Source organism: Chrysemys picta, chromosome 12, assembly GCF_011386835.1.
Source record: "Chrysemys picta bellii isolate R12L10 chromosome 12, ASM1138683v2, whole genome shotgun sequence".
Classification (NCBI taxonomy): Eukaryota; Metazoa; Chordata; order Testudines; family Emydidae; genus Chrysemys; species Chrysemys picta.
Window position 1 is genome coordinate 49,226,584 of NC_088802.1, and position 13,253 is coordinate 49,239,836.

At 39.1% G+C, this 13,253-nt stretch overlaps 1 protein-coding gene across 5 annotated transcripts in view; it reads right to left on the reverse strand.

Moving 5' to 3' along the window:
- Positions 1-13,253, reverse strand: part of ERN1 (endoplasmic reticulum to nucleus signaling 1) — a 96,197-nt gene that overhangs the window by 68,624 nt on the left and 14,320 nt on the right. For all 5 annotated transcript variants that reach the window (XM_065563594.1, XM_065563595.1, XM_065563593.1 and 2 more), the window contains one exon: positions 3,869-3,989. In XM_065563594.1, coding sequence (XP_065419666.1) covers positions 3,869-3,989 — 121 coding nt within the window. The remainder of the gene's footprint in view (positions 1-3,868; positions 3,990-13,253) is intronic.

Genomic DNA, 13,253 nt, shown 5'->3' on the forward strand with positions numbered 1-13,253 from the left:
CTGGGCCGCCTACTGTAATGCTCTCAGATTTCTCATCTGCACTTTTTCTCCAGCTCAGTCTTCCCTGCTCTGAGAGATTTCCTTTCCCTCATTGTGACACAGATTATAGTTTTGTGACCAAACCAGGAGGCTGCCCAATAAGTCACTCGTCGGCTCATTACTGGTTACTTGCTGGTAATTGATTCCATCTTCTTCTATAGAAAGAATACTGCATAGTTGTCAGATATGTTTAGCCAAGAGCACATGTTGTTTGGTGCAGTGGCCTGATGATACTCAGTCTCTGGATTCCACAGACAGGCTGTCAGTGCTGAGGAAGCTTGCTTGGTGTTTTGACAATGGTGAAAGGAGAAGGTAAGGGAGTGCGTCACCGCTCAGAACTAACCACTCCTTTTGTTGATCAGAGATGGCATTTCAGAGACTTGTTCAGAAATGGTGTCCACACGCTGGAGCCTCAAAATGCTACAGCTGGACTGTGGGGCTCCAGCAGGGACAAAGGCTCTTCCAGAATGGGACTACCATTTTTTTTCCTAACAACTCTAGGACCATCTTTGTGAAGTGCATATGATGATGCAACATCAGTTACATGGCCAGTCACTAAGGGCCCAATCCTGCAAAGTGCTGAGCCCCAATTCCCATTGACACCATTGGAACCTGAAGGCACTCAGCACCTTGCAGTAACGGAGCCCACAGTTCACACTGCAGGTAACTGTATAATGTGTTTTCCTTTCTAAACTATTACCTCGCTCACTGTTTACTGACAGTTGATTTGTGCTGCACATGGGGAGAAGAGAGCAGGAGCATTCAAATCACCTTTCTTGGCAGCACTAGATGAGGGCAGGAAACTCAAACAGGTTATTGTGGTGATAAGAGGCACCAGTTCATTTACTTTGCATTCCTGTAATAGGTTTTAGTGCTAATCAGGACAAACTGTAACTGGAAAGATGTTCATGTTTGTTTAAGCACTACTAGAATGTGAATAACCCCCCTTCCTGATACTGAGTTTTAGCACAAGACGAAACATGGCTGTTTTGTTTTTAACAAGAAGGTACTATACCAGTTGGTCGTGCTAAACACCTAACTTCTTAAGTGTAATAACAAAATCTTATGTCACTGATAAGTGATTTCACTGTGCTGTAGGTGACCTCGAAAGTATCTCAAGTCATGTGAACAACAACATATGCTTAATTTTCCGATATCTAGGGTACAAAGCAGCTGTCAGAGAACCCAGGCAGTGTGTACAACTTAGAAGTTTCACAAAAAGTTTTGTATGCATTACAAACTTATAGTTAACAGAGACAGACAGCACGACATATAGTAAACATACCAAATTCAGTACTAATATTACAGTTCTTCTGGTATTTAACCCAGCATTAGAGCAGGATGGTAGGTGATTAGCCAACTCTGATGTTGGGCTCCCAGTACTGCAGCTGTCACACATCTTTAATGTGGGCTTTTCACCAACCTGGTAGCAACCAACGGAAGTTTCAGAAATGCCAATTTCAGTTAAAAATCTAATTTCCAAATTCAATTACCAGCTCATACATGTAGTTCCTTGCCCGTTGAGATTTCATAAGTTTCACTAAGCTAACCCAGAAGGAGGCAGCTTGTTTTTAAATGAATTCCAATGCTAGTGACTATTACCATATATTTGTGCATTGAGGTTTGTGGTTTTCATTGTTATATAGAACCAAACTAGGGTGATAAGCACTTCACAAAACACTAGTTGGGTGTACTGCACACAGATAAGGATCCAGAATATTAAGCAGTCAACAAAATAAAACTAGCACCACCAGACTGGATAATCCAGTTCTATAGAACATTAATGTACCTAAAAAACCAATGGTGTTTGGCAACTTTTTTTTTTTTTATAAGGAGGAGTAACTTAAACAATCTGGACTTAAACTAGTGTCCTCTCTTATTTTCATTAGTTAGGTACCTTCATCAGAGGCACCTAACCTCTTCCCCTTAATAAGACTGCTTACAAGTGAAGGCCAACTACTGCACTGAGTCTATACAAGCGAGTCTAATTCCACAGTGGACCCGGCTATACACTTGTATGCACATATGCTGTGTTGTCAGTATAGGTTAAAGTTTTTCTTAATATTAATATAGCTACAAGCAACAAGGCAATAGTGAATTAAGAGAGGAGTAATTTTCATTCTTCTAATCAAGACTGCTCAGGGATAGAGGGGATCTCAGTGCAACATTTACCTGGGTGAAAATATTGGTACAGAGGGGGAAAAAATTGTGAGGATACCCATAAACTGAGATTCCCGAAATTTCTGGCTCACTAGCTTACCATTTCCTACTCTAGTGTGGATAAGAGGGGTTTAAAAAGTGCTCCTTGTGCTCTTATAAAAATAACTGCTTGTTTGCTAGAACTACATTCGAACAATGAACAGTCTCATAAGGACAGAAGAACTGGTTTGGACCACAGAGATCAGACTAGCACAGTCCTTCGCCACCAACTCAGCCTGCTGACTGAAAGGGCAACTGGTTTACAAACACTGAGTAGAATGATGCAATCACTGTGACATTTCATTTAGCTGCTTTCTAATGGATTTCCAAAAGGTGAGGAGAAAGGGCTACATCTCAAATATATCTTTCATGTGTAATCAACCACCAGAGTCCAACCACAACCATTTTATTTTGTATTAAATGCCATGTTCTCACAAAGAAAAAACGGATCAAAAGCTATTCTAAGAGCCTCTTTCTTATTATTTTATGTATTAAGTTATAAAAGTGTGCAGTCCCTAGCACACAACTTGTTCAACGTCAACAATGACAGACCTGAACCATTAAACTTGTGATATCCCTAATGCCATCTCCCTCAGGCACACAGCAGAGACCAGAGATGACCTTTATATACTGCCCTTTAGTTCAATAGACTTAGGCTTTATTGTACCAGTGGGAGAAGCATATTCCATGGTGAAGAGCCTTCCACTACAAACCTTTTGCCTCCAGTTCCCAGGGTATCAGCAGAAGAACCCCAGGGAACGTCTATTCTAATCAGAGGCTATAAGGCACCCATCATGCCATGGTATTTGGGTGCCTACTCAAGATTTTTATACCATAACTCAGTTGGTGGCACATACAGAGAGTGACTCTCTTTCAAGTAATCAGAAGCCTATCTGTGTACAGTTTTATAAATCAGACTCGACACTTTCAATCACATTTGGAAGCAACCATAGAGCTATTCCAGTATTCAGAGAATTAGTACAACTGCTATGCTCTCCCACAGCTGGATGGGGGGAAAGCTATGTCCTGTAGTAGTGGTTTGTGCAATCAAATCTGGAAGGGACAAAAATACTAAAAAATCCTTGCAGATCCACATTAAAAAAAATGGTCACAATCACTTTACCCAGTGCAGAAGAATAAACTTTAAAAGGGAACATTATGTCCAAAGGCAAATAAAGCTGTAGAAATATTGCTAATGTGCAGGCCTGAACTAAGATGTTTGGTACAGTAATTATATATACAATCTCTGCCTAAATGTTCTGAAACATTAAAAGAAAAAATCAGATTTAAAAAAATCTGAATGTGAAAATATACAGATCAACATGATTACTGTAATGCTGCAGTTAGATATCAAGTCATGTCCAGAAGGAGAACAGCAGAGCTAAGGAAAATGTCTTTCAGTATCTACATCTGTTTCAAAGATTTTTATTGGCTTCTGCACCCCTATGTTCATCCTTTACAAAACCATGATAAATTTTGTACAAAGTATGTCTTGTGAGGAAGTATTTAAAAACTCATAATCAGCTGAACATTACTGTCCTGGTAATGTATGTGTATCAGTATTGTATGTAAAGTTATATACAGTTATTGAAGTTACTGCACAGAAGACAGGAGGACACCTCGTACTCACCTTCTTTTAAAGCCCACTTGATTGATCCTGTCCTTTTGCTGACAGCATGCAAACTTCCATCAAGGGTTGAAACAAACAACAGCGTTTCTGGCACAGTCACCGAGCTAGTGCTTCCATAGCACTGAAAAAGAAGAGCCCATAAATTTACAGTATAATTTGTTTACAATCTGTTACTTTTAATTATTTTATGCTGCAAAAAGTCAAGATTCTTTGGTTTTGCATGTAAGGATTAGTCTGCTTTCTGCAAGACAAACTGTTTTACCAAATCCCTGCTAGGCAGCTGTGTATAGTAGAGATGGATGAATGTCACTCAGGGGCACCCAGTAAACCTGAATGACAGAGGAAATGGCACTGCCAGATAGAAAATTGAGGAATGGCTAGCACCAATCAGGAGATAAACTAAAGTATCTAAAATCTGAGCACTCATTTAGACCCCAGCATATCTCTTGGCTATTCCTGCTCCCAGAGCTCAGCCCTCCTGCTGTATCAACACTGCAAAAACAAGCTGTGTTAGACACTTGGGGTGAAATCCTGGCCCTGTTAAATTCAATGGAAGTTTTACCATTAACTTTACCCTTAGTGTCAAGACTTCTTTCCTACATGGGGTACTATACTCTGCTATTCCTTTTGATACCAGTGGAGAAATCATTCTCAACACTGGTTTGCATAGGCGGGAGAACTGTTTACTACTTGTTGTCATTTTCATAGCACAGACAGTCTGAGTCTACCTATTATATACATGTAATTCTATCTTAAGGCATCCCAAAACTATGTAAAAAGATAACTAGAACAATGAGGTTGGGTCAAAGATGCAAGCAGACTAAACCAGAAACTTAACTGAGTCATGCCTCTCTCTCTACATGGTACAAAATGAACCAATATATACCAATAGCCTCAACACATACATTTTGTTACAAGCCTTCAGTTATCACTCAAATAACTTCCTTGTTTGTAAACTGTATTTGTATTGCTCATCAGCCTGCCATCTGCCTTGTCTGGGAAGTTTCAGAACTATATTTAAATCTCAAGCTACTATTGTTGGTAAGGTGAAACTATGTGCATTGATAACCCAATGACTGAAATTTTAAAAATAATTTTTAGATAAATTCAAAGAGTTTTAGCCATATTAGAATTTGTGAAGGACAAAACATGAAGTTGCCAAGCTCAAAAGCTTTGGCTCACCTGTGGCTCTCTCCTTGGAAAATTATGGATGTTTTCAGAACAGATCAATTCTGCAGTAATATCCCCTAGTTCTTTTCCCATTATATAGCAGTATATTATAAAGTAATACTTAACTAACTCCTAGGCACCACGCACTGACATAGTAATATGGTGAGCATGCATGTTGCATTACAGCAATAATGAATATTTATGGAACAGCTTGATTTAAACATAGAAAACAGTTAAAAGTACAAATCAACAACAGTACTGAAAACAGGGATCGGAGATAAACTGCTGTAGTTGCAGAGGAAGGAAAAATATTTTAGTGCTGAAATATAGTTACAAACTCAGTCAAATAATAAAAGCTACAAGGCCTAATGTTTAGACAAAGGACATTTCCAGTTAAATAAAATATTTATACACTGTATTATAGACCAAACTATGTAATACTTGTTCAACAAGGGGCACTTAATAGCAGCCTCTCTCATGCTGGTCTGTAGTGCATAAGGCAAATGATGTCAGTAATCAATGTTCAGTTTAAAAGCATCTTTCCACACAAATAAAATCAACTGCGGCACTGCAGGAAAAAGGAGAAGCTATGTTTTAAAGACAGGGCATCTGAATCATCTTGCAAAAATTATGACAAGTTTTTTTGAAATCAAGAAGTGTCCCTAATTCTTAAGTTCATCATCTTTTGGTCTTTTCCTACTTATAGCAGTTAGCATTTATGCAGCATGTTTCCTCTTCAAATGCTGTACAATTATTTAGTCTCATACTGCGTAAATCACCAGTTAGTCCAGTGGAATTGCACTGGCTAAACATGGTGCGAATGTCTGAGTAGGTCTGTGATGTGGTTCTAGGTGGGGGGCTGGATTACATGGCCCCATAAGTCTGAAACCAGTTTTATTCAGCTACATCTGAAGAGGCCCAGGACCAGGAGACACACAGAGGTGTCTCTGGACTGATCAGATCTCTTCACTTATAAAATACACAAGTATAAAATCTAATCTTAATCTAATACATTTTAATTTTAAAGTCACATCCTTTAAAGTGACTTAGAGTAAGCTAAGTTGCTCACGAGCGAAGACCTGGTGCAATGGATGTTAGCCTGGAGAGATTTATAATGGAAACGCTGACACAAATGTGAGCAGAACACATCAGAATAAAAATGGAACGCCGTTTTCTGATTAAACTGTAAAACATTAACGAGAACAGCACATGTGCATATCCTGCCTAGAGACTGGGAATACACTGCCCATGCCTTGCCTGCTATTGATTCTGTACAGACGAGTTTGCCCCAGGGCGGAGTTCAAGAAGAAAACATATATATGTATATAGGTGCTTGTGTTGCATAGTTTTGACACACCCTTTTTCTGACATGTGATTAGGATATCCTAAACCCACCATGAAAATACCCAGGGGGGAAAAATGGTGCAATAAGGACTGAACCACATACTGTGCTTCTATGAATTTTTGGCACTAGAATCATCATCTTAACAGGCTTTGCAATACAGAAAAACTGTCTGCTTGATAGGGTCCATCTTGATCTAAAGATTCCACCCAGTGTCTGTTGTAACTATCATTGTTTTGTGGATTCAACTCTGCAGCAGAGGCTTCATGTATATGGGGATCATTGCAAGATCAAGGCCCAGAGTTTTTATCTATTAACACTGAGGATTAAAGGTAATAGACAATATTTTTAAATAAAGTGCTGTTCATCATCAACTCCACCAGAGAGGTCCTTTGGGGCCATCTGCCTGTACCAAGTCAGGATAAAGGAGGAGGGTTGGGCGTGGGGCTAGCAACTCCACCCCGTAAAAAATTAATTTACTACAGAAACGCCAACAATAGAGATAACAGACTTTTAGCCTGGAAAAAGAAGGGCCTTCAACTCGAAGACGCATGATGCTGGGTGGTGAAAGTTGTGAGGAAGCCACTAAGCCGATTACCCTTCTTGCAACTAGGAGGATTACCATCGGTACATGGAATGTGAGGACCATGTACGAGTCAAGAAAGATGGCGCAGGTCGCAGCGGAGATGAGGAGCAACAACCTGACCCTAACTAGGCATTAGCGAGACAAGATGGACGCAAGCTGGACAGAGACGATTGTTGACAGGAGAGCTGTTGCTGTATTCCGGACATGAAGAGAGTGATGATCCAGACCTTCATAAATAGTTGCCTTAGAAGGATTCTCCAGATCCGCTGGCCAGACACCATCAGCAACATCTACCTCTTGGAGAGGACCCGTCAACTTCCAGCAGAGGAAGAAATTAGAAGGAGAAGATGGGGCTGGATAGGACACACACTACGCAAGCAGCCAACCAACATCACTAGACCGGCATTGCGGTGGAACCCCCAAGGCAAGCGGAAAAGAGGCCGTCCAAGAAACACCTGGCGACGCGACCTTCAGGTTGATAGCATAAAAATGGGCTATACCTGGAACCAGCTAGAGCAAATGGCCCAGGATAGAGGACTCTGGAGATCTGTGGTTGGTGGCCCATACCCCAATTGGGGTGACGGGCATGAGTGAGAGTGAGTGAGTCATCACCAGATCTCAAAGCATTTACAAAAATGGATGTACATCATATCCTCATTTTATAAAAATGGAGACTTGGGCACAGTGGCTTGCCCCATTACACACACAGAATCAGTGGCTGAGCGGGGAATAAAGCATAGTACTTCTCCCTACCCACTCCACCATGCCTCTTCTCATAACTATACAAAAATGCTTTTCAGACAAATGCAGTGCAAATCTTTTTAAGCCATCAATTTTTAATTTTTTAACGTAGATTTGAAAGGTTAGGCCCAAAATAACTAGCAATTTTGATGGCTCAATATTTGGGTGCCGAATTTGAGATGCTTAAAAGGCCCTAATTTTCAGAAAGTGGTCAGCAGCTGCCCTCTGAAAAATCTGGCCTCTAACATGTCACAGCTGGATACCCAAAATCACTAGTCACTTTTGAAAAAGTAGGCCTTACCCTTCTTCAGTGACATCAAAAGGAGCATTTTTAAAAATTATGCATTAGATAAAATATTGAAAATAATAAATTGGAGAATAATAATAATAAAATAATAATAAAAAAGATTGAAAGAGAAACACGTTAAAGAAAAAAAATAACCTCCCCACACTATTCTTACCTTCAACAGCAATAGCACCATAAGACAAAGTGTGAAAAATCTAATTGCTTTTCAATATTATACTATTTAACATTTTCAAGCTGAGAAATGCAAAAGTAAAAAGACCAATCAATTTCATTTTTGTTTATTGTAAATTTCACTTTTAGTTTTGATAATATGGTTCAGTGCTATCAGTCTAAAAAAAACCCAAAGTGCTTACATTGGAATTTATTTGCTTTTTAACAATTACATTTCATGTAAATATGCGTATGGGTATTCGGTTTATTGGATGTTAGTTTCACAAAACAATTTTTATATATTTTATGGACAAGATTATGCAACAGCACGATAGCCATCTAAAATGCTTCTACAGAAAGATCAAAGACTTCATCCATAGGTCTCTTGTCCCACAGCAGGATTTCACTTTTTAAAATAACCTGCCCTTCTATTGTTCATTATTGCTTAATATGCATAATCATGTTGGGTTTTTTATTAGTGTTCAATAAGGCATGAACTTTTTTTGGCAGGTTTTTATGATATGTGGTCAGGGTATGTGCCAGATCTTTCAAGGCTTGCAAAGAGTTCCCAATTATTTTGTTTAGTAAACTGAGGCATAAAAACCATAAGTAATTTGCTCAATATCACACAGCAAGTCAGTGGCAGATCTAGGAATAGAATGCAGGAGTCAAACACTAGATACCACTCCATCCTTGTTTACACAGGTGCTTTCCCACACCAGGTCAAAAAAAAAAAAGGAGTGAGAATGACTATTACACGAGCAGTTGAAACCCTCCATAACTCTGAATATTTTCCCCATGAAGTTTTGTGAAACCTACAGTATGTATTGTTCTCTCTCTTATGGTGTTATTTTTTCAGGTTTCAGACTTTTCCTGCAGCATTAGCATTATAGTGCAATTTAATTCCAAACTCTTTTCTTTCTATGGATCATCATCATCATCCATAAATTCAGGACATTCTGGTCTGGCATAACCAGACCTAACTTTCTGGTTTGCCTAAAGATTCAGCAAACAAACAGCACTAACAGAACAAAAACGCTTATGTTTGTTTCTCATTCCCATGAAGTTAAATTCTTCCTCCCCAACAGGAAAATCAACATAAGATGTGAGTTAATCTGTGATATTTGTTTTGGAAGGGATTTGCTCAAGATCTGACAATATTCATCAGCAAAAATTAAAAAAATACAGCCGTATGTCTTCCAAGAGATGTGCATGCAATCAGGCAAACTACATTAGTATTTTTAACCATTTTGATACTGTGTAATTGACAAAGAGTTAATATTTAAAGAAATTGGTTCTTGTTCTCAAGAATAAATTACTTTGAAAACAAAAACTAGTGAATTTTAATCAAACCTATAAATTTAAGGGAGCTTAATTTTCTGAATATCATCATTTGCACAATAATACTTTGTAACCGTACTTTTCATCTGGAAATCTTCACAGATGTCACAGAAGATAATTAAGCCTATCACTGCTGTGAGGTAGGTAACCGTTTTAAAATGCATTTTACAAATGGGTAAACAACCACAGAGAGGTGAGGTGATTTTCTCTTGGGCACATAAATCAGTGGCAAGCCCAGAAGCAGAAGTCAGAAGACCTGACTCCCAATCCCTTGCTCTAATCACCAGATATCACTTTCTTTCCAATATTGGTACAGCTGATACAGTGGCCTTTTCTCTTCTGGGCCAGAAATTTATGGATTTAATTTCATACCAAAAACTTTAGCTCAAATGCAATACCTGTAATGCAGTTCTAGGTGAAGGTGATCTATTGTTTATTAAAGGTGCCCATCCTTCAGGTGGTATATTAAATCAAGGGCCTGTCTGTCTATACTTTAGGCTGTCCATGTCAAAGTTAAAGATCTCATGTTACTTTAAGGAAAAATAAAAAAAGAAGAGAGACTCTGGGATATATTACCCAAGTATCCTGAGCAACTTTCCCTATCTTGATAATACAGGTTCTAAAGTCCAGGACTCGGTGTTCAAGTAACTAACTACAGAGTGTATAATGTCTGAATAGCTAACATAGTACTAAGAGCTACTAGTATCTACCAGCTTTGGAAATCACTCTGACGTACTTTAAATAAGACAGATACTATATAGTATCTTACTCTATTTCACCTCCAATGATTAATGAACAGCAGCAGCTAGTTCTCAGTTAGCAGTCTCTAGTGTGCAAACTGAAAGAAAGCATAGAAGTTTCTTACTCCTGTATGTCAGGTATTCATTCTTCCTACATCTAAAAATGTTAAAGAGCTAATGTACATTTAAGCTAGTGTATACTTAAAGCACTCAAAATCATTGAAATACAAGAGAGGCCTTTTAAAAAAAATAGATAAGCAACTTCTTTAATTTGTACAAACATTCTTTAAAACTGGTTGTAACAAATGAAATAGACATTCAAACATTTTTTTGTTGTACAGAGTGATCCATCATCATTTGTCAGCGTCCGCAGGGCACTGAGCTGTTTTTTAAAAAAGAAAAGAAAACACCACAGCGGAACCTATGAAATTAAATAAATGTTCCAGTTCTGAATGATCTATAAACCACATAAACAAACTGTGCCCATCAAGTTAATTTCACTTAAATACGTATCATCCTCATATGCCAGATGTTGCCCAACTAATAATAGATAAAGCTCATACTGGACACCTGTGGTGGTTCGTTTAAGGAGACAACCACTGAACTATAAATTTTAAACAACCTGTGTGTATGTCCACTTTATTCACTTGCTAACTCAGACTCTTACCTACTCCAATTATCAGAATGGGACAATTATCTCCCATGTCGTACATACGGCACTCCCATTAATACACTCCAGAATGATATTAGCCTTTTTTACAACTGCATCACATTGTTGACTCATTCAATTTGTGATCCACTAGAACCCCCAAATCCTTTTCAGCAGTACTGCCACCTAGCCAGTTATTCCCCACTTACGTAGCTGTGCATTTGATTTTTCCTTCCCAACAAATGGCTTCCTTCAAAAAGGAAGAAATAACATTCTATCTTTACATAACACCTTTTATCCCCAAAAGATCCCAAAGCACTTCATAAACAAAATGGTATTCAAACAGATAGTACTTTATCCCACTACTAAAATGCAGTTATCTCTGGGGTGAAACACAGCAGTTGTTTAACAGCATACAGCTGTTAAAGACAGGAAGTGAAGATTATTGTAGCCATCTAAAACTGCAGGCAGGATTGAGGTAGGCAGAATGCAACAAATAGAGTTGGAATTTGGCCACAAATAAAATGGCTCAAGCAACAAATCTCTTTTCAGACTCTACACAGATTAACTCTGCTCTTCTAAACTACTCACTCTCTGAACAAGCATTTATCATCTCACAGATTCAGCTAGTTCCCCAACCAGCATTTTCACTTCCTGTCTTCTTTTGAGAAATGAATCTAGTATGTATCATCACTGTAAAAAATAAACATATGCAGGAAACTCCTGTAGGGGCCATTACTAATAACTAGGAGAAACACAGTCAGGCTGCAGAACTGATCATGGATCAACACCTTCAATAAAGGAAAGAATAAGGAAAGAGGAGAGGGTGAAGGACCTCAACTATCAAAGTCCTTCTCTCCAGAGATTAGGGGAAGAAGAGTCTGACCATCATTAGGGCACAATACAAAATTTGTGTTTTAGCACAAGCCTCCCCACAGTAATGAAGACAGGATGGCAGACCAGCTCCCTGCATGCCAGCCCGAATGCTATCCTATACAGACTGAGACACACCAGAGTCACCTTAGCTGATCACTGGCTACCATCCAGGCTTTTTTTTTCAGCTTGGAAAAGAGACGACTAAGGGGAGATATAACTGAGGTCTATAAAATCATGACTGGTGTGGAGAAAGTAAATAAGAAAGTGTTATTTATGCCTTCTCATAATACAAGAACTAAGAGTCACCAAATGAAATTAATAGCAGGTTTAAAACAAACAAAAGGAAGTACTTTTTACACAATGCGCAGTCAACCTGTGGAACTCCTTGCCAGAGGATGTTGTGAAGGCCAAGACCATAACAGGGGTCAAAAAGAACTAGATAAATTAATGGAGGATAGGTCCATCAATGGCTATTAGCCAAGATGGGCAGGGATGGTGTCCCTAGCCTCTGTTTGCCAGAAGCTGGGAATGGGCAACAAGGAATGGATCACTTGATGATTACCTGTTCTGTTCATTCCCTCTGGGGCACCTGGCATTGGTCACTGTCGGAAAACAGGATACTTGGCTAGATTTACCTTTGGTCTGACCCAGTATGGCCGTTCTTATGAGTTCTTCCATTGACCTAGCCACCATCTCTCAAGGGGGTGGATTAACTACAGCGATGGAAAAACCTTCCATTGTTGCAGTAAGCGTCTATGCTATGGCTCTGCAGCGGTAATGTAGACAAGCCCTGATATCACCCACTGGAATTTGAGTGTGCAAGGAGAGTTACTCACTGTACAAATTCACAGAAGCAGTGTTTGAACAATTACACCTATATTTTAGTTACAAAAGACACACTGGGGATATTCGGCATGTTTTCTCCGCAGGGGATATTCGGCTGCTTCAGACCCTTACATTGGCTTGCACCATCATTCCCCACAGAAAGCTTCTAACTATTGAACAGCTGGTGCTTTAGCAGCTTGGGGTTTGCAGGTCTGAGTCAGTTCCTTACAGCTTTATTGTGGCTTCTTACAGATAAAGGCAACACCCAACAGGAAGAGAAAAACAAATAAGATCAAAACCTAATAAAGTCATTTTACCATAGTGTGCAAGAATCTAAATGATTAGACTCAGAAACAATCCCTGGAAATGCAGCACAACTCCTGAGGAGTCTCCACATACAAGAGAGAAACTCAAACATATTGAAAAGCTCCTCTACTAAGGCTGCAGTACTGTGCATAGGAGGAAGAGACCAACCCAGAAAACGCTTCACATCCTTAGAGTTTTGAAATGTTATGAAGAAAAGTACTAGACAAGTGCAAACAATTAGAGAAATTGGTTATCTTCACCACATCACAACACAGATGGGGAGTTGGAAGGCATCACTGTAGCTCCAGATAAATCACTGGACTTTTCTTGATGCCTAGATGTCATGATGATG